The 21,457-nt window shown below is 38.5% G+C and overlaps 2 protein-coding genes across 5 annotated transcripts in view; both read left to right on the plus strand.

The window, feature by feature from the left end:
* The first annotated feature begins 4,066 nt into the window (after window positions 1–4,066).
* LOC132852780 (butyrophilin subfamily 1 member A1-like) lies at window positions 4,067–21,040 on the plus strand. 2 transcript variants are annotated; one of them, XM_060880201.1, is made up of 7 exons: window positions 4,067–4,226; window positions 5,691–6,041; window positions 6,709–6,987; window positions 7,179–7,280; window positions 8,015–8,047; window positions 8,364–8,390; window positions 20,907–21,040. In XM_060880201.1, the coding sequence occupies exons 1-7, from the start codon at window positions 4,151–4,153 to the stop codon at window positions 20,918–20,920; spliced, it is 882 nt and encodes a 293-aa protein (XP_060736184.1). In that variant the 5' UTR covers window positions 4,067–4,150; the 3' UTR covers window positions 20,921–21,040. The 2 variants fall into 2 exon arrangements, with proteins under 2 accessions (XP_060736184.1, XP_060736183.1); XM_060880200.1 differs by lacking the exon at window positions 20,907–21,040 and having other exon boundaries at window positions 8,364–9,249.
* The window catches only part of heatr5a (HEAT repeat containing 5a), a 46,539-nt gene continuing 46,079 nt past the window's right edge, over window positions 20,998–21,457 (plus strand). For all 3 annotated transcript variants that reach the window (XM_060880197.1, XM_060880198.1, XM_060880199.1), the window contains exon 1: window positions 20,998–21,131. In XM_060880197.1, coding sequence (XP_060736180.1) covers window positions 21,006–21,131 — 126 coding nt within the window. In that variant the 5' untranslated portion in view covers window positions 20,998–21,005. The remainder of the gene's footprint in view (window positions 21,132–21,457) is intronic.

The following is a 21,457-nucleotide window of genomic DNA, read 5'->3' on the forward strand; positions in this document are numbered from 1 at the left end:
GCTGAAAACACATTTGTTTAGTGAAGCTCTTCTGATTTTTTTTTCTAGGTATAAACAGATCTGAGGTGTTAATGGGTTTAGAGTGTTTTGGTGAACTGGGGTGTTTAGATGTTAGACACATTCACTCTTAGGTTTGTTGGCAAATTATATTCCCAGGAAAGTCTGTGTTACCTTCTGGCTCTGCCTTTTAATTACACTTGGGCTTATCTAGGCTTTTAATTAGTGAAAGCTGACAGGTCTGTATCAACAATGCATAAGAGATTTAAAATCTACTGAATGCTAAATCCACTGCTAGTCCCTGATTGGCTGAAGGGTTGTCAGGTCAGAATAATGATCTAACAATGAAAAGTTTATTTAAAATCACTTCCCTTATTGGTTGTGGTTCTATAAAGATAAAATAAAAATATGTTATAATATATAGAAAAAAAACAAGGTTAAACTAGATTTGTAAAGTTCGTCGAGACAAACTTTGATGTTGGCTTTGACGGTGCAAGTATTCGCAAAGGCCGGTGCTTTTTGGAGGCGAGTGGACATAAGGGTTAGTGTTACTTTTGGAGGCAAGTGGACAGAAAGATTGTGAAAGCTACTGGACCGCTAGGGTGCCAATACTTTTGTAGGCGAGCGGACATGAGCATGTGACATGATCCGAATACCCATGAGGCAGTTCCCCTCATTGTGCTGAGTGTTTTGATATGTCACATGTCCATGTTGTGCAAATTTTTTATTTTCACGTGATGACACGTGACGACACGTGACGTGACCATAACACACGTGAGGCACTTCCCCTCATTGGGCTGAGTGTTTTGATATGTCACATGTCCGTGTTGTGCAAATTTTTTATTTTCACGTGATGACACGTGACGACATGTGACGTGACGTGACCATAACACACGTGAGGCACTTCCCTTCATTGGGCTGAGTGTTTTGATATATGACATGTCCATGTTGTGCTAATTTTTGATTTCGCTTATTTTGGGGGCGGGGCTACACGTGACGTCACGTGACGTGACCAAAATACACGTGGGGCAGTTCCCCTCATTGTGCTGAGTGTTTTGATATGTCACATGTCCATGTTGTGCAAATTTTTGATTTCGCTTATTTTGGGGGCGGTGCTACACGTGACGTCACGTGACGTTACCAAAATACACGTGGGGCAGTTCCCCTCATTGTGTTGAGTGTTTTGATATGTCACATGTCCATGTTGTGCAAATTTTTTATTTTCACGTGATGACACGTGACGACACGTGACGTGACGTGACCATAACACACGTGAGGCACTTCCCCTCATTGGGCTGAGTGTTTTGATATGTCACATGTCCATGTTGTGCAAATTTTTGATTTCGCTTATTTTGGGGGCGGGGCTATACACGTGACGTCACGTGACGTGACCAAAATACACGTGGGGCAGTTCCCCTCATTGGGCTGAGTGTTTTGATATATGACATGTCCATATTGTGCTCATTTTGGATTTCGCTTATTCTGGGGGCGGGGCTACACGTGACGTCACGTGATGTCACCAGTATACCCGGTGGGGTGCCAATACTTTTGGCAAAAAGTGGCTACTGAGGGTTTGGACATTTCATGTCAATACTGCAGTCATTATGGGATTCTACTTATTATTATACTGCATAGAACACAGGAGAGAAGCCGTGCCTGAGCTCTGCGCACGCTGCGTGTGTGAAAACTTAGAGGAATTTTAGGAATTCCCCATTCAAGTCTATGGGACGTTCCATCGTCGACTACGGGAAAACCGAAGGTTCCGTCGGAACGCCGAGTCCGGAACTTTGTCCGGAGTAACGTCTTAAAGAACCTGTCCGAGTTTGGTGTAAATCGCTCGAAAACTTGCCGAGTTATAAACCTCCAAAATTTATAATGGAAGAGGATACGAAAAAAGGCCACTTTGAGCTTCCGTACCGGGAATGCCGGAATTCCGATCGCTTAGAAAAGTAATAGCAACAAACTTCAGACCAGGGTCTACGACATATCCGAATTTGGTGCATGTGGCTCGAAAGCCCTAGGACGAGTTACTCTTGATAAATTTGTGGCTAAGAAGAATAATAATAACTAGATTTGTAAAGTTCGTCGAGACAAACTTTGATGTTGGCTTTGACGGTGCAAGTATTCGCAAAGGCCGGTGCTTTTTGGAGGCGAGTGGACATAAGGGTTAGTGTTACTTTTGGAGGCAAGTGGACAGAAAGATTGTGAAAGCTACTGGACCGCTAGGGTGCCAATACTTTTGGAGGCGAGCGGACATGAGCATGTGACATGATCCGAATACCCATGAGGCAGTTCCCCTCATTGTGCTGAGTGTTTTGATATGTCACATGTCCATGTTGTGCAAATTTTTGTTTTCGCTTATTTTGGGGGCGGGGCTACACGTGACGTCACGTGACGTCACCAAAATACACGTGGGGCAGTTCCCCTCATTGGGCTGAGTGTTTTGATATGTCACATGTCCATGTTGTGCAAATTTTTGATTTCGCTTATTTTGGGGGCGGGGCTACACGTGACGTCACGTGACGTGACCAAAATACACGTGGGGCAGTTCCCCTCATTGTGCTGAGTGTTTTGATATGTCACATGTACATGTTGTGCTAATTTTTTATTTTCACGTGACGACACGTGACGACACGTGACGTGACGTGACCATAACACACGTGAGGCACTTCCCCTCATTGGGCTGAGTGTTTTGATATATGACATGTCCATGTTGTGCTAATTTTTGATTTCACTTATTTTGGGGGCGGGGCTACACGTGACGTCACGTGACGTGACCAAAATACACGTGGGGCAGTTCCCCTCATTGTGCTGAGTGTTTTGGTATGTCACATGTCCATGTTGTGCAAATTTTTGATTTCGCTTATTTTGGGGGCGGGGCTACACGTGACGTCACGTGACGTGACCAAAATACACGTGAGGCAGCTCCCCTCATTGTGCTGAGTGTTTTGATATGTCACATGTCCATGTTGTGCTAATTTTTTATTTTCACGTGACGACACGTGACGACACGTGACGTGACGTGACCATAACACACGTGAGGCACTTCCCCTCATTGGGCTGAGTGTTTTGATATATGACACGTCCATATTGTGCTCATTTTTGATTTCGCTTATTCTGGGGGCGGGGCTACACGTGACGTCACGTGATGTCACCAGTATACCCGGTGGGGTGCCAATACTTTTGGCAAAAAGTGGCTACTGAGGGTTTGGACATTTCATGTCAATACTGCAGTCATTATGGGATTCTACTTATTATTATACTGCATAGAACACAGGAGAGAAGCCGTGCCTGAGCTCTGCGCACGCTGCGTGTGTGAAAACTTAGAGGAATTTTAGGAATTCCCCATTCAAGTCTATGGGACGTTCCATCGTCGACTACGGGAAAACCGAAAGTTCCGTCGGAACGCCGAGTCCGGAACTTTGTCCGGAGTAACGTCCTAATGAACCTGTCCGAGTTTGGTGTAAATCGCTCGAAAACTTGCCGAGTTATAAACCTCCAAAGTTTATAATGGAAGCGGATACGAAAAAAGGCCACTTTGAGCTTCCGTACCGGGAATGCCGGAATTCCGATCGCTTAGAAAAGTAATAGCAACAAACTTCAGACCAGGGTCTACGACATATCCGAATTTGGTGCATGTGGCTCGAAAGCCCTAGGACGAGTTACTCTTGATAAATTTGTGGCTAAGAATAATAATAATAATAATAATAATAATAATAATAATAATAATAATAATAATAATAATAAGCTTATAAAGGAAATCAGAGCTGGACAGACTGAGGGACTAAAACTCTGCTCTCTGTCTCTCTCTCTTTAGGAAAAGATAAAAGAAGATCTAAATCTCACTCACATTCAGTAGCAATGTGGGTAAACCAAATAAAATTAAACCATAATGTTTAATGTTTACACTCAAAACCTTAATGTTTACACTTAAAACAGGAAAACACTTTTAGGGCACAAAGGTGTGGCGCAAGAAAACGAAAGCGACAGCAACATACAGACCTGTCGGACACCTGTTGGCTTTCTCAGCGTAATTTAGCGTTTTATTAAGTAAATAACAAATAATCATTCATTATTTTCAAGTTTAGATGAGATTAGATAAATGTGTAATTGGTATAATATTATGTAGCTTATGAAACAGACCTGAGGAATAATGATCAACATTCATTCAGCGACGTGGATTTGTGTGACTCTTCTGACTGTCTACAACTTTATGGAATCTCAATCCGGTAACACACCTACGCCGTGTGTGTGTGTGTGTGCGCGCGCGTGTGTGCGTGTGCGTGTGTATGCGTGTGTTTGTGTATGCATGTGTTTGTGTATGTGTGTGTGCATGTGTGTGTGTTTAAAGATTAAAAAATCCTGTTGAAAACAAATGAGTGAGACTCGGTTTAAAAGAAACTTGGTGTGTGAAAACTCCGAATGTTTTGTGTCCAGACCCAAATACATTTTGTTGCTGAAAAAAAGCTGTAAGTTAAATGTAGTACAGGGAACTTTAGATACAGATTTAGATGTTTAAGGATGTGCATGATTTATGTATGTCTGTATCCACAACACAACCAAAGACCTTACGTTACGTGTTAAAGAAGAGTAAAAACACCATGTAACTTTCCAGACTAAAGGTCCTTTATCAGCAATGTAAGCAAAGTGTTTCTGAAGCTGTAGAATCTCTTTTTGAGGTGCTCCGCTCCTGGAGAAGGTCACAGTCCATCAAGTCTAAAACTCCACACCATAAAACAGCTCATTTCCATCTGCAACTGGCTTCATCAGCAATAATACATACCCACTATGGTCTCTTAACCGCCTCCTTGTACATGAATGAATTACCCCACTTTGCTGTTTTTGTATTACTTTAACACACACAACCCAGACTGCTATATTGCACCTGCACTTTGTGAACATTGCATTTGTCCACTTTTTGCAAATCCTACACTAAAGTACAGTTAATGTTTCATTAGCACTGCATGTAGCATTTGCAGTTTAGCCTTTGCACTCTTCCACTTTTGAACACTCTGTACTATGCAGTTAGATTTATTTATTTATTTTAGATTTTTTTTCTTATGTTTCTTCTCATTGTTTTTATAGATTCTTCATATTTATATAAAGCTTGATATTGTTATGCACCAGGTCACCAAGACAAATTTCTTCTAAATGTAAAAATCACAGTACTTGTCAATTGAAAACTGAGTAAAAAGACGGGCGATCTGCAAATGTTCACACTGGAGGTGTCGATTTCATCAAAAATTAACATCACTTCAGAACGTTCAGATACCCACCATAAGAGTAATATAAAATAAAACTGTACGCTACAATATTACAAGAAATCATAATATTTAAAAGTGTAGAAATTGTAATGTTTTTAAGTTCATTATAAATGTTGGTGTTAGATTTGCTTTAGATGATTTATTTACACAACAGTCATTTTTTCGACTGTTTTCTTTTTCTTGACTTTCTTTTTATTTTAAAAATTATTTTAGCCACGATTTAGGAAACATGTTTTTAGTTTAGATTTAGTAGTACATGGGACCTTAAAATAATAAATAAAATTACTTATGAATATAAATTTGTTGACAGTATTCAAATTGTAGATAGATAGATAGATAGATAGATAGATAGATAGATAGATAGATAGATAGATAGATAGATAGATAGATTATTGGTATTAAGTTTCTGTTTCTTTTCTGAAAACACAGAACAATTACAGGTGGTTGGTCCAGAAGCTCCTCTTGTTGCTGTAGCTGGTGAAGATCTGGTTCTGCCCTGTTTTATCAAACCCAACACCAGTGCTGTGGACATGACAGTGGAGTGGATGCGAATAGAGGAAGTGGCTTCATTAGTGCATCTCTATAGGGATCATGAAGACAGAAATGAAGATAATTTGCAGTCCTACAGAGGAAGAACATCACTTTTTAAAGAGGAGCTACAGAAAGGCAACGCTTCACTCAAACTGTCAGCTCTCCGACTCGCTGATGAAGGAAAATATAAGTGCCTCATTGAGGACAAATCCTGGTATGATGACATCACTCTTCATGTTATTGTTGAGGGTAAGATCCATTTCTGCAGTGAAGCTTTAAATAGTGAATTTTATACTTAACATAATTAATGGTTTGTGCATTCATAAACCAGTTTTAAAATCTGTAGTAAAATCTGTTATGTATTTGAGAGGGGTTTATAATATTTCACTCACTGACTGTTTAAATCAAAGGTTTAAAACCCTGATCCTAGAGACCCCCTGCCCTACAGGAAAGGCTGTTAATTAGCTGATTAGTTGTATTGGGATAAGAGGAAACCTGCAGGAAAGATCAGGATAGAAATCATCTGCTCTTTTTTTCATTCAATTTAATTCATTTCAATTTATTCATTCTTTCCATTTTATTATCTGACTATAGTATTAGGATCAGCATTTATTTATTTCACTTTGGACAGAAAACACGTACATTTTCCAATTTTAGGCAGATTTCCAAATGGTTTTTCACATAGCGGTGTTGTCATTAAAAATAATGTATACATATTTGCAGAATAAAATATTCTGTACTAATACCGCATGCTATCACAGTCTGGGGTATGGTTATATAATACATTTGTATAAATTTATATTAATTAAAATTTTATTTATATGTATATACTCACACTTTTTTATGTATCTTCTATTTAACAGTTTAACATGTTTACACTCTACTAAAATCAATTTTTTTTGTTTATTGCCTGCAGTTCTAGGAAGCCACCCAGTGATAATGATGGAGAGTTATGATAACTCAGGAGGGATTAATCTAGTCTGTGAGTCCAGAGGCTGGAAACCTGAACCTGATGTTCTGTGGCTGGACAGAGAAGGAGTCACTCTGACTGCTGAAGATACACAGATACACAGAGACACTGAGGGCTTCAGTGTGAAAAGCCGCATCACTGTTTATGATTATAGCGACTCTAACAGGTTTTACTGCAGACTTCAGCAAAAACATCACATGATGGAGACAGACATTATCATCAGTAGTAAGTGACTACAAATAAAACATTTAGATTTAGATTGTAACATTCTACTGTAATCATTACTGCAGTTTTTTTTTTTATGACATCTGTTGGTGATTTGGCTGCAGTTCTTTCTGTAAGAGTGTGTTTTTAGTTATTAAATAACTATTGTAATGTTTCTTAAAAATAACCTAGAGACATTATTTTCATTTCAGGTGGCGTCTTTGGTGTTTGGAAGTGGGCTGTCAGCATTTCAGCTGTAGCATGTCTTTTTCTTGTTGGACTGATACTAACTGTGTTTTTTGGCTACAAGAAAGGTAATATTTCTATCATTTTCAGAAATGAATGCATTTGTAGTGACCTCAAATAGCTCAAATAACTCAGATAATTATTTAATTTGTTTATACTTGTTCATGTATGTTTATTGTTAGACAATTTTGTTAAAAAAATATATATAATGAACCCATACTGGTGGTGGCGTGGAAGACACAAAAAAACACGAGAGTGTAGAAAAAAAGAGAAGAAAAAACAGTGTATGTATGCGGATCTTGTAACATGAAAGTGTGTTCTGACCCCGAATCTGTGGCAGAAAATAATAAAAGAACGAACGGGACAAATAAATCTACAGAAAAAATCGAAACGGTGTGGTCGTCATTGTCCAAGGGGGCAAAACACATTAATTGTCATTGCACCTTACAAGATTAGAGATTGAAACACATCAGTGACACTACATTTTCACACCGAATGCCGACAATTTCTAAGCAGCTCAGGTCATGTGTCCAGATTTGTCCTACAGGAAGTAAACACTAAGGAGGCTTATGGAGTGAAATCAGAGTCACCAAAACCTAATAGTATACTAAATCATTCAAATAAATAATAAAATAAGTAAACAAAACTTTAAACCAGAATTCTCAATACTTTTATAACATGATTTAACATTATATTGTGTTGCCTATTCACCTTATCACTACATTATACTGCTGAATCTATTTTTTAGTTTTGTTTGTGTAACATTTACACAAAACACTCAAAACCTTTTTATCTGTTTTAGTCTCAGAACTTCAACAGGAGAAGCAATATGCAGGTAAGAATAAACTCTGTGCTTTTAAATTATGTAATGATTATATAATTGAGTTAAATCATAAAGGTAACTGGAAGGCTGTTACACAGTTTAACATGGTGAAGATTCACAGGAAGATGCAGTTTGGGGCAAAAGGCAGAAACATTCTCATGTATATTTTAGTTAAAGCAGACAAATTCTGAAAATAAATTAGGTAGAAAATATCTACTGAAGGAACGTGTTTCTGGTCATTTAAATATAGTTCTACTTTATTGGTTTGTATTTTTGGTCTGCAGTAGACATGTTTATATGTTAATTATTTTATTGTTGTGTTCATAAGAACTTCTAAAGAAGAAGATGTTTAGAGGTAAGAACTATTTTAACTTCAATGTTGTAAAATTAGAGTCTTTCCTGTGTGTGATTTATCAGTAATGTGATCAAAAAGCATTATTTACTTACCCCCAACACTCCCTTACCAACACACACCAACACACACACATAATATAATATTTCTCTTTAACAGCTTTACACATATCAGCAGAATTACAGGCACATTGTTTCTCTGAATTAATAATTATTTTTGTTGTGTGAAAATGGTGTGTGTTCGAAGTTCGAAGAGTGAGTGTGCTGGATGTGGGGGGTCCAGAGTGATTTTCTTTGCCCTTTTGCTCACTCTGGAGAAGTACAGGTCTTGGAGAGTGGGGAGAGTTGTGCCAATGATTCGCTCAGCAGTCCGGACTACCCTCTGTAGTCTTCTGAGGTCAGATTGGGTGGCTGAGCTGAACCAAACAGTAATTGAGGTGCAGAGGATGGATTCAATGATTGCAGTGTAGAACTGTTTCAGCAGATTCTGTGGCAGGTTGAACTTCCTCAGCTGACGAAGGAAGTACAACCTCTGCTGGGCCTTTTTCACAATGGAGTCAATGTGAATGTTCCACTTCAGGTCCTGGGAGATTGTGGTTCCCAGGAATCTGAATGACTCCACTGCTGTAACAATGCTGTCCATGATGGTGAGTGGGGGGAGATCATCTCCACTGTCTTGAGTGTGTTCAGCTCCAGGTTGTTAAGACTGCACCAGACAGCCAGCCGTTCAACCTCCAGTCTGTAGGCAGACTCGTCACCGTCCTGGATGAGGCCGATCAGTGTGGTGTCGTCTGCAAACTTCAGGAGCTTGACAGAGGGGTCATTAGAGGTCGTTTGTGTACAGAGAGAAGAGCAGTGGGGAGAGGACACAACCCTGAGGAGCGCCAGTGCTGATGGTTCGAAGAGTGAGTGTGCTGGATGTGGGGGGTCCAGAGTGATTTTCTTTGCCCTTTTGCTCACTCTGGAGAAGTACAGGTCTTGGAGAGTGGGGAGAGTTGTGCCAATGATTCGCTCAGCAGTCCGGACTACCCTCTGTAGTCTTCTGAGGTCAGATTGGGTGGCTGAGCTGAACCAAACAGTAATTGAGGTGCAGAGGATGGATTCAATGATTGCAGTGTAGAACTGTTTCAGCAGATTCTGTGGCAGGTTGAACTTCCTCAGCTGACGAAGGAAGTACAACCTCTGCTGGGCCTTTTTCACAATGGAGTCAATGTGAATGTTCCACTTCAGGTCCTGGGAGATTGTGGTTCCCAGGAATCTGAATGACTCCACTGCTGTAACAATGCTGTCCATGATGGTGAGTGGGGGGAGATCATCTCCACTGTCTTGAGTGTGTTCAGCTCCAGGTTGTTAAGACTGCACCAGACAGCCAGCCGTTCAACCTCCAGTCTGTAGGCAGACTCGTCACCGTCCTGGATGAGGCCGATCAGTGTGGTGTCGTCTGCAAACTTCAGGAGCTTGACAGAGGGGTCATTAGAGGTCGTTTGTGTACAGAGAGAAGAGCAGTGGGGAGAGGACACAACCCTGAGGAGCGCCAGTGCTGATGGTGCGGGTGCTGGATTTGAGTTTTCCCAGTCGCACTAGCTGCTGCCTGTCTGTCAGAAAGGTGATCCACTAACAGACAGAGGAGGGCACGGAGAGCTGCGTTAATTTGGGCTGGAGGAGTTGGAGGACAACATAATGCAGTCCCATATTGACTGCATCATTCACCGACCTGTTTGCTCTGTAGGCAAACTGCAGAGGGTCCAGTGATGTCCTTCAGATAAGCCAAAACCTTTAAAATCTTTCAAATGATTTCTTGACCATGTTGTCATCTAGTCAGGTAATTTTGGATTTCTTTGGGATGGGAATGATGGAGCTTTTGAAGCATGAGGGGACTTCACACAGTTCCAGTGATGTGTTGAATATCTGTGTAAAGATGGGGGCCAGTTGATCAGCACAGGCTTTCAGACAGGCTGGTGAAACGCTGTCTGGGCCTGGTGCCTTTCTTCTTTTGTTCTTCTTGAAGACCTGACACACATCATCTTTACTGAACTGAATTTTAGGTGTGTTGGAGTCGGGGGTTACAGGAGGTGTGAATTGGGCTTTTTCAAACCTGCAGTAGAACTCGTTCAGGTCGTCTGATAGTTGTTGATTCACCACAGTGCTGGGGGTGTTGTGTAGTTGGTGATGGCTTTCAGACCTTTCCACACTGAAGCTGAGTCTTTAGAGGAATATATTTATATATATATATATATATATATATATATATATATATATATATATATATATATATATATATATATATATATAATGTGGAAAAACAAAGGGTTATTGTTACATAATGGTTTCATGTTAGTTAAAATATAGGAATATATGTATATGTACAATAAAATGCTGTTGTTTTTTTTTTGTTAGAATGTAACTTGGAAGTGTTTTACCTGCTGCAGAAGTTTTATTTCTAACTGGGGGAATGCAGTGCCACGTTGTATCAAAACACTCAGAACAATAAGGGGAACTTCCTCACGTGTATTCTGATGACGTCACGTGACGTCACGTGATGTCACGTGAAAATCAAAAATTATCACAACATGGATAAGTGACATATCAAAACAATCAGCCCAATGTGGGGAACTTCCTCAGGAGGAAGTTGGCATGGATGATGTCACATGCTTGTCTCCGCTTACCTCCAAATGTTTTGGCAACCTAGCTTTCTGTCCACTTGCCTCCAAAAGCAACACTAACCCTTATGTCCACTTGCCTCCAAAAAGCACCATCCATTGCGAATACTCGCATCGTCAAAGCCAACATCAAAGTTTGTCGCAACGAACTTTACAAATCTAGTTAATGGTGCTTGCAAAGCATCATTATTGTTCTCTTGCATACTTATTATTATTCTTCCGTCTTCCGGACACTTTTTCGGCGCGTAACTTGTCCCGCAGCTTTTGTCCTAGACCAGGGGTCACCAACCTTTTTAAGACTGAGGGCTATTTCAAGGTAACTGAGTAGTACGAAGGGCTACCTGTTTGATACAAACTTCCTCAATAGCAAAATTGCACAGATTACTTTTTAATAATAATAATAATACTAATAATAATAATAATACTAATAATAATAATAATATGGTGAAGAGACTGCTCACATGTCAATGTTAATTATTCCCTACAATTATTAACAATTATTTATACAACAATGACGGTAGGAATATTTAAACATGCAACATTTATTTATGTTTATCTGTTCCAACATTTGAAAGTCAGGAAGTAATGTCAAGGAAATCATTAATCAAGTCACAACAAGTTATCTAGTCTTTTTTGAACAATTTTTCACATTTCTGTGCATCATTTTTAGTTTAATGTTATGGTGTTTTCAATGAACACATGTTATCTCTTTGTCTGTAAATGTCTGTTAGTGGGAAGCCTGGCACTGCATTCTGCTCACCATTGTACTGTAATCTGGTGAATAATTTGACACTGAAGTCTGAGTGAGTCTTTAAATGTGCATCAGTAAGTCGTGTTCTGTGTTAGTTCTTGATGAAGTTCATGTTAGAAAAGGCTGATTCACGGAGATAGGTTGAACCAAAAAGGCAGGCAACTTTCATAGCTGCTGTGCATACTGTACCGTACACCACTGTATTTTTCTGTGTCCACAAGGCACAAAACGTTTGATGCAGACTGATGGGCTTTGAGGTGAAGGTCATTTTGCAACGTTAGGATCTTTACCTGTCCAGCATCCAAGTTGAACAGAGCACTTAGTTGCTCAGCAGTGCATGTCATGTCCACTTGCATGAAAGGATTTTTAACGTCTTTTTCTGTCCTTAATGCGCTTCCGGGTGAGTAGTTAGCATTGAAACGTTTGTGACACGTACTGAAGTGTCTTGCCACACTGTGCCGCTTTGCCGTCGCAACAGTCGTCCCGAAAATGAGACACACACACTTTTCTTTGACTGGCGTAAAAAAGAACCCTTCCTCCCAAATACCGTGAAAATGGTATGTTTTCTGTCGCTTTTCTGCCATGTTTTTGGGGGGTAAATCACAACTGACTCCTCATTGTTGCTGCACCGCTTCCTTGTGTCAGGAGTCGGACGTGACGTGCGCGCAATATTGACATTTGACACTTCAGAAAAGGCCAGAGTTTGTTATATACATAAAACATTTTTGTTTACAAATTTTTTAAATTAAATAAAATGAAATGAAATATAGTCATTTTAAAATCTACATTAATGCAAGCATTTTTTTATTCCAAAAACTACAGCAAGAAAATTTTTTTAAATGGAACTATATTTTGACCAGTGCTATTTTTAGAACATGCCTCGCGGGCGCCTTAAGTGCTCCTTGCGGGCGACCAGGTGCCCGTGGGCACCGCGTTGGTGACCCCTGTCCTAGACCCATGAATGAGGTGTCAAATCGACCGGCTCATTGAGGAGAGGTGTGCTATGACTTTTATAAGCGATCGGAATTCCGGAATTCCCGCTATGGAAGCTCAAATGGGTTTTTTTTTCCCATAGACTTGAATGGGGAATTCTTAAAATTCTTTTGTTCTCTCTGTAGATGTAAAGCACACTCTCAATACATGTAACTATCAACTCCACACTATCAATCCAATGATTCCACAAGTATTGGCACCCAGTCAGTACACTTTTGTCCAAAAGTATTGGCACCCCACCGGGTATTCACGTGTAGCCCCGCCCCCAAAATACTGTTCTATGCAATACTGTTCTATGCAATACTGTTCTATGCAGTAAGTAGAATTCCATAATGACTGCAGTTTTGACATGAAATGTCAAAACACTTAGTAGTCACTTTTGTCCAAAAGTATTGGCACCCCACCGGGTATGCACGTGATGTCACGTGTAGCCCCGCCCCCAAAATAAGCGAAATCAAAAATTAGCACAACATGGACATGTCATATATCAAAACACTCAGCCCAATGAGGGGAAGTTCCTCACGTGTGTTATGGTCACGTCACGTGATGTCACATGACGTCACGTGAAAATAAAAAATTTGCACAACATGGACATGTGACGTATCAAAACACTCAGCACAATGAGGGGAACTGCCTCATGGGTATTCGGATCACATCACATGCTCATGTCCGCTCGCCTCCAAAAGTATTGGCACCCTAGCGGTCCAGTAGCTTTCACAATCTTTCTGTCCACTTGCCTCCAAAAGTAACACTGACCCTTATGTCCACTTGCCTCCAAAAAGCACCGGCCTTTGCGAATACTTGCACCGTCAAAGCCAACATCAAAGTTTGTCTCGACGAACTTTACAAATCTAATTATTATTATTATTATTATTATTATTATTATTATTATTATTATTATTATTATGTTTACCTTTGTAACACATACTTTAATACATTACAGTTACACTTGGATATTAATATATACTACTTAATATATTAATAATGCCCTTACTTAATTAGTTAATATACTTTATTATTAGTTATTTTAGTCTATTGGTTTATTTATTTTATTAAAACTTTAAATTAAATATAATAATAAAAACATTTGCTTGGACTTTTTTTTAGTTATATTGATTAGTTTTTAAAACAGAATGAAAACGTGAAAAATGTTCGGTAGATACGTTTAGTTTTGTTGAATGGTGAGTTTGAATGATATAAGAATTCATGAAGTTTGAAAGCTGAGGTTATTTAATGCTTTTGCATAATTCAAAGCAATGAAAGGTGCTTCAGTCCACATAGACCGTTGTTGTGCTAACTGTGTGAAGAGATTTGTAAATATGCACACAGTACTCATAAATGCAGGTCACTGACTGTAAAAGAAATTGTAAAAAATAAATAAATAAACAAACAAACAAATAAATAAATAAAAATCCAAGAATCCTTTGTCGCCATCTGCTGGCAAAACGATGGGATGACATTAAGTAATCTGTCTGATCTGTTAAACACACATGCTTCTGTAACTGCCTGACCATTTCACCACCTTTTTTAACGAACTGCGTCACGCTTGCACACTTCCTGGCTGCAACATTCACAACTACTAAGTTAACGATTCAGTTTCAGCTCAAAGCCTAAATGGTCCATCATCGTTCCTCTGCACTTTCTGCTCTCAAAGTGGAACCTTTTCGATCAAGCCGACTCCACTGTATTTAAGCTTGATTTGGGGATATATTTGCTGTGACCAAATGCCCTTGTAAAAGCCATTTGACTGTGATTACTGCGGGTAAAATGTAGACGATGTAAAAAAAAAGAAAAGGTTATTAGACTTTTTATAATTACAGCAACACTGTGGTGGTATGAGGGTGGGATGGTTCTTCAAGTCCTCAGACCTGCTGTAATGGAAATTTACCTTACAGTTTTAATCTGGGAGCCTTGGAGTTCTTTTAGTATAAGAAATACAGAAAGGGAAACAGAAGACTTATAACGCTCTTTGTAGATACAAAATGCATTTGGGAATTACGTTTATTTTACTTTTGGGTGCCTGAGGCGAATTCTAAAGAATCTGATGGCTACTTGTTTATAGACAGAGTTTTATACATAGCTACTTATTTAATTACTTTAGCATGTGAGAGAATAGAGAAGAAGGTTACAAGAAAATGACAGAAGAAAAGAGCAGCAGCTTTTTATAATACAACGTCCCCTGAAGGTATTTGAATTGTTAATTTCAAAATCATTTTGCTGTTGTTTTATCGAGCAGCTTCGACCTGCAAAAACAGTAAATAAAGAACGAAGCAAAAGTGAAGAATGTCACCTTTTATTTCTTTGTGGTTATTAATCAGACTTGTACTGTTAAAATGTATCTAACAGACACTTATACAGGGATAAATCTAGCTTCATTTGAGAGTCTCCTTTATGCAGTCTGTAGCCCTAAGATGAGATAAGAGAAAGTGTACATAATTGTCTATGGTAAAATAAATTCAAATTCAAGGGCAAGTTTATTTGTATAGCGCTTTTAACAATTGAAATGGTCTCAAATCAGCTTTACAGAACATAAACAAAAAACAAAATTTTTATATAAAGATGACTATTATACAAAAATTCAAGATTAATTTTAGATATATTTGAATGTGTTGTATCCACAATGAGCAAGTCTGAGGTGACTGAAGCGACTGTGGCAAGGGAAAAAACCCTTGGATGGTCAAGGAAGAAACCTTGAGAGAAAACGCTCTACGCCTTTAGTAGATTTTCATATTCTGGGAACTACCAGAAGTTCCGGAGTTTTGTGATCTCAGAGACTGTGAAGGATTGTAACATGTTAAAAGACGAGTTAGATACATGGGAGATAAACCATTTAGAGCAAGTAAGTAGCAGAAGTTTGTAATTAATTCTAAACTTAACAAATAGCCAGTGTAGAGATGATAAAATTGGGGTTATATGATCATATTTTCTTGTCCTGGTAAGAACTCTAGCAGCTGCATTGTGGACTAACTGTAGCCTATTTATTGAAGATGCAGGACAACCACATAGTAACGCATTACAATAGTCCAGTCTGGAGGTCATGAATGCATGAACTAGCTTCTCAGCATCAGATACAGATAGGATGTTTCTTAGCTTGGCAATATTTCTAAGGTGGAAGAAGGCTGTTTTTGTAATATGGCCGATATGATTTTCCAAAAGACAAGTTGCTGTCTAATATAACAGCCAGGTCTTTCACTTACAGTACATCCCTCTAAACTGTTAATTCTTATTCTCTCAACTATAGTTTGCCATTTGAAAAATCACCATAATTGCAGTGACCAAGGATTTCATGGCAGATTTAAATGCCATAACATTTATTCCAATTATCACTGTTGTTGTTTACGATGTTCAGATAGTATAGTCTATTGTAACCTTGTATGTGAAACTTGGTACCATTCTTGTGAACAAGTTGACCATGTACTTGTTTATAGTTGATCAAAGTTTCATTTGTTGTTGCTGCTTTAACAGCACTCCTATAGCGCACTCCTCAGTGTCACCTTCACCTGATGTCCCTCGCTGTCAAGCAGTACTCTGCTTGCTCTGGCCCCATCTGACAACACAATGCAGTGTGTTTCTGGCTAAAGGTTTTTGTCAAACTGTTTTTGTTTTTCTCAATTTTTCAATGTCCGTAATAATGTGATGTTGCACCAGTGTCAATCATCTCTGTCCTTTTTGACTGCAGTTTTGGACTCTCCGACCGTATGTTGTCCTTTGCCCTAGCAAACGCATGTGTCCTAAAATCTTTGTCTCCCAGAGTTTGTAATTCTTTTCATCTCCATCAAAACACAATCTGTTCCATTAGTTACCTACTTCTCTTCTGGGCCCATAAACTGTTAACACAAGGGAAAAATAACATGCACACCATTCAGTTACTGCTGAACTGGAACCAGAAGTTTTTATTTGCATCCTTCCAATTATAATAACACAAGTCATAGACACATGACATGAGTAGTATGAGGGTACAACTATTACAAATCTTAACACCCCCACTTGCTCTCATACTATACACTATTATACATACACACATATATATTTATATATACAAGTAGTGTTGCTTGAAGGTTTGTGAACTCTTTAGAAATGTCTATATTTCTGCATAAATATGACCCAAAACCTCATTAGACTTTCACACAAGTCCCAAAAGGAGACAAAGTAGACACAAATATTATAGTTGTTCCAATATTATATATCTAAGAGGCAGAAGTATATGAACCTCTAGGATTAGCATTTACTTTCAATGCCAAATTCAGTCTATTTGATTTCAGTCAATGGGATGACAATCAGGTCTCCGTGAGTGCCCTATTTTATTTAAAGTACAGAGATAAATCAAAGTCTGATGTTCATGCTGCATGTTTGTGGAAGTGGATCATGGCAAAAAGAACTAAGTTTTCTGAGGCCTTAAGAAAAAGAGTTTTTGCTGCTTATCAGACTGGAAAAGGTTAAAAAATCATCTCGAAAGTGTTTTTGTACTCCACGAATCTATAGTCAGACAGATTTTGTATAAATGGAAGAAATTTAAGACAATTGGCACATTCCCAGAAGTGGTCAACCAACAAATATCACTCCAAAAGCAGGACATGCAATAGTCTGTTTGTTCAGAAAGGAATACAGGGTAACTTATAAGCAACTAAAGGGCTAATGTTAATGTTTATGAGTCTGCCATCAGGTGAATACTGATCAACCAAACCACTACTCTCCAAAAAGAACATTTAGTTTGCTAAGGCTCATGTGGACAAGCCAGAGGACTGTTGGAAAAGGACATTTTTGTAGGAATGAGACCAAACTAGAACATTTTGGTTTAAAAGGAGAAGGCTTATTTTTGGAGAAAGGAAAATACTGAATTGCAGCATAAGGACCTTTATACCTTCTGTGAAACGGTGGTGTTAACATAATGCTTTGTGCCTGTATTGCTGCATTTGGGCCAGGACAACTTGCCATCATTGATGGAACAGTGTATTCAGAATTATACCAGTGAATTCTAAAGGAAAATTGCAGGACATGTCCAGGAACTGCGTCTCAAGAGAAAACGGGCCATACACCATAATGACATGCACAATCACTCAAGTCTGTGTACCAAAGAATGATTAAAGAGGAACAAAGATATTGTTTTAGAATGGCCAAGTCAAAGTCCTGAGCTTAATCCAAAAGAAAAATTGTTGAAGCAGTTCATGTGAGGACACCCATCAAAACCTGAGTGTTGAAACTGTTCTGTAGCTACTGAGGAATGGGATAAAATTCTCCCAAGACATTGTGCAGGACTGATCAACAGTTACTGCACACTTTACATGCAGTTATTGCTTCACAAGGCTTCACATCAGATACTGAAATCAAGTCACATATATGTAATGCTGGATCATAATTAATGCTTAATCCATAATTAAATGAAGAAGTATAATATTTTTGGCTCTTTTTTTTATTATTTTTTATTGAGTTCCATTTGTTTACTTTTAGGATAATGTTTTTAGCAGAAATATAGGAATTTCTAAAGGGTTCACAAACTTTCAAGCAAAATAAATAAATAAATAAATTATATATATATATATATATATATATATATATATATATATATATATATATATATACTGCTCTCTCTCTCTCTCTCTCTCTCTCTCTCTATATATATATATATATATATATTTATATAGTTGAAATAAATATTTTTTGCTGTCAGAGTGATTATTGAAATCCCTGTATCATGTATCTTACAGTAATTAAGAATCTTTATTGACTTCACACTTGAAAAGGTTGATGTTTTTTTTGCTTGGTAATGAAATTTGTGCCCCTGGTCGTGGATCAGTGGCTTTTGTTTGTGGTTGCTGTTTTCTTGCCACAGTTTGAGTCGCATGTTCACACACCGTACATATGCTCAGTCTGGCTGTGAGGTCTGGACGGGTTTCACAACAGCGAGGAACTTTTTCTAACTTCTCTAACGGAACTTTTCTAAATCTTGCGGTGTGTTACAGCAGTATTTCTCGGTAGGTATCACTTTTTTTCTCCCCCTTTTTCATTAATAAAGCTCCCTAGCGAATTCTTTGACACGGCTAAACGGCTAACGATTAGCATTCTCCATTGCCCGTCAAGCTAGAGCAAGAAATCAAATATAGTGTCAACAGTTCGCAGTTAAGCTATAAATGAGCTTCAGTTTTGTGACAGACTTCCTTAAAGTGTCATTACCGGTTGCACATTCTGTTTAGCTGGATAACAACCAGAGCTAATTAGCTTAGCCTCCAGCGTGGGCGTCTCAGGGGACAAAATGACACGAAAAATCATGAAAGACCGCTATAACCGTGTTATTAGGTGACATAGCCGGACATGTTTTTTTTTTATACTATGGTACAAAATTACATCCTGTGCATTAATCCTCTGTGTTATTCACCAGTAAGACGAGCACTTGGGTCCAAACTAATGTCCTACTAAACGAGTGCTTATTCGCTAATTCACTGTATGTCCAAAACAAACATGAGACTAATTTCGGGAAACTCCATTTAAGATAATTGCACGGGTTAAAATAATAGACTTGTTTGCATTGTTAAAATTTTCCAACCTAGTGCTAGTTCACACTGTGTAGTGCAACACATCATGAGAGATATCGACTTCTCGTCTATTTGTCCCAAGTGTACTGTTTTTGTGTCTTTAGTTTTGTGTTTCAGCTTCAATATAAGTTACAACGCATGGGTTAAAATGATTGCACAATCATGTGGGTTGCATTGCGCAATTTAGCATTGCAAACCATTTAATGTAAGTAGATTGTAAGATAGTAATGTTTCTTACAGACTGCAATCCAATACGTGTGTGAAATAACTCCTGTAATGCCCGTACAACATGGAAGTGTTGAGATTAATCTTGGTGAATTTATTCCTTTTGTCACAGGTTGCCTTTCAACTTATGGAAAAACCTACAGCACTATGAATGTGTCATATTATTTATGCCTGGGTTAAAATGCAACCCGATTCTGGTGCTATTGCGTTTGCTGACACTGTAGCAGAGAACAAAATCCTCATGGCAGACTGCATTATTCATAGCTGTGTCATATAGGTTTACCTGAGGAGTGTTAGGAACAGTGTTCTTCATACTTCCTTCGTAGATTCGTGTCATTTAAAGCATTGTTTCTGCAATGACGATTATACACGATTGAAATCCAGATATAATGAGCAGTAGATATAAAAAGTCCTTGTTAAATTTGCAGGTTGGTGTGGTGTAAAAATGAAACTAAGATAAATCATGTCAGATGTTTCCTACCTTAAAGTAGATATAGCAACAAAACTCATACCTTGACACATCTTGATTTTGAAAATTAATTTTTACTTTTCCTTGCAAAAATACTTCAGATTTATCCATTTGTGAGGGGATCTCCTGTGCAAATTTCAAGTCATTCCACAGCTTTAGATTAAAATGTTCTTCTTCTGGAGCCGATTCTTTGTTGACTCGAATTTGCGCTTGCGTGTGGACCTTGTTTTAAGAATGTTTGAATATGCTGTATTATGATGATACAAATGGGGTATTTAAGAAACGCCATATTGCCCACCTATCTGAAATTATATTTCTTCATTGTCCAGTTGAACGTACATAGCAGCCTGTTCAAAACTCAGTAGCCATTAAGAGGTGGAAAATATTCTGTTTATTTCGATGGCCTACTATAGGACACACTTATGAAGTGATGTTGATGTGTAATGCAGAATGTGACATTGGTACATTTACTTACATGGTGGAAAAAAGTCACTTTTGTTTTTAAATGACCATTTACATTATTAAGAGATGAGCAAGATGAGATGTCTCACTCAAGCTGTTTTTTGAAAACATGACGAAAGCAGTTACAAAAATGTGTTTCACATAAAAGTGAATTGACTGAACTCAACTTCTTTGAGTCTCACTCTATATTTTTCAGTATTGTTGGTTTTCTTGAAATGTACACTATATGGCTGAAGCATGTGGACCTGACAGCGACAGCAATATGAGGGTCTTCCCCAAACTCTTGGCACAAATTCAGAAGCTCGAAGTTGTCGAGAATGTCTTTGTATGCAGTATTACAATGTCCCTTCACTGGAACTAAGGTTCCCGATCATGTTCCAGCAAGCAGTTTCTCCCTCTATGTTGTTTTTGTTTTTGTGGCCTGTTGCAGGGATGAAGGAGTGAGAATTAGAGCCAGGAGCTTTGACTCTCCTGCTCCAGTCCCAGCCATAGAGAAGGAGGGAAGAAAGGAAGAAAGCAAAAAGGAAGAATGGAGCAGGCACACAGCCTGCTGCTGAACGAAGATGTGTGCAGCATACTGGGTGAACAGCAGAGGACCGAATTTGTCTTTGAGTGGCTACGCTTTCTGAAGAAGCTGCTGCCTGCTGCTGAACGGGTATGTCTAGGAATCGAAGTTAATTGATGTTGTGAGAGAGACAAGACGTGTCTCAAAGTTTTTCAAAGTTGTCAAGTTGCTAGAGCACCAGCATAGAAGAATTTTGTACCTCGACACGTTTGACACTGATACCATTTCTCATATTTTCAATTTGGTGTTAACACTTTGAGTAATAATATGAATTGTGGTGTGTTCATATCTCAGTGGTGCAAAACATTTTTTTTCTGCCTACCATTCAGTTCCTATTGAATGTTTTTGATTATGAAAGAGGCGCAAGGAGAGTGAAAAGAACTCTTTTTAAGAATTTCCTGTCTTAATGCAAATAA

Source organism: Tachysurus vachellii, chromosome 10, assembly GCF_030014155.1.
Source record: "Tachysurus vachellii isolate PV-2020 chromosome 10, HZAU_Pvac_v1, whole genome shotgun sequence".
In the NCBI taxonomy this organism is placed as follows: domain Eukaryota; kingdom Metazoa; phylum Chordata; class Actinopteri; order Siluriformes; family Bagridae; genus Tachysurus; species Tachysurus vachellii.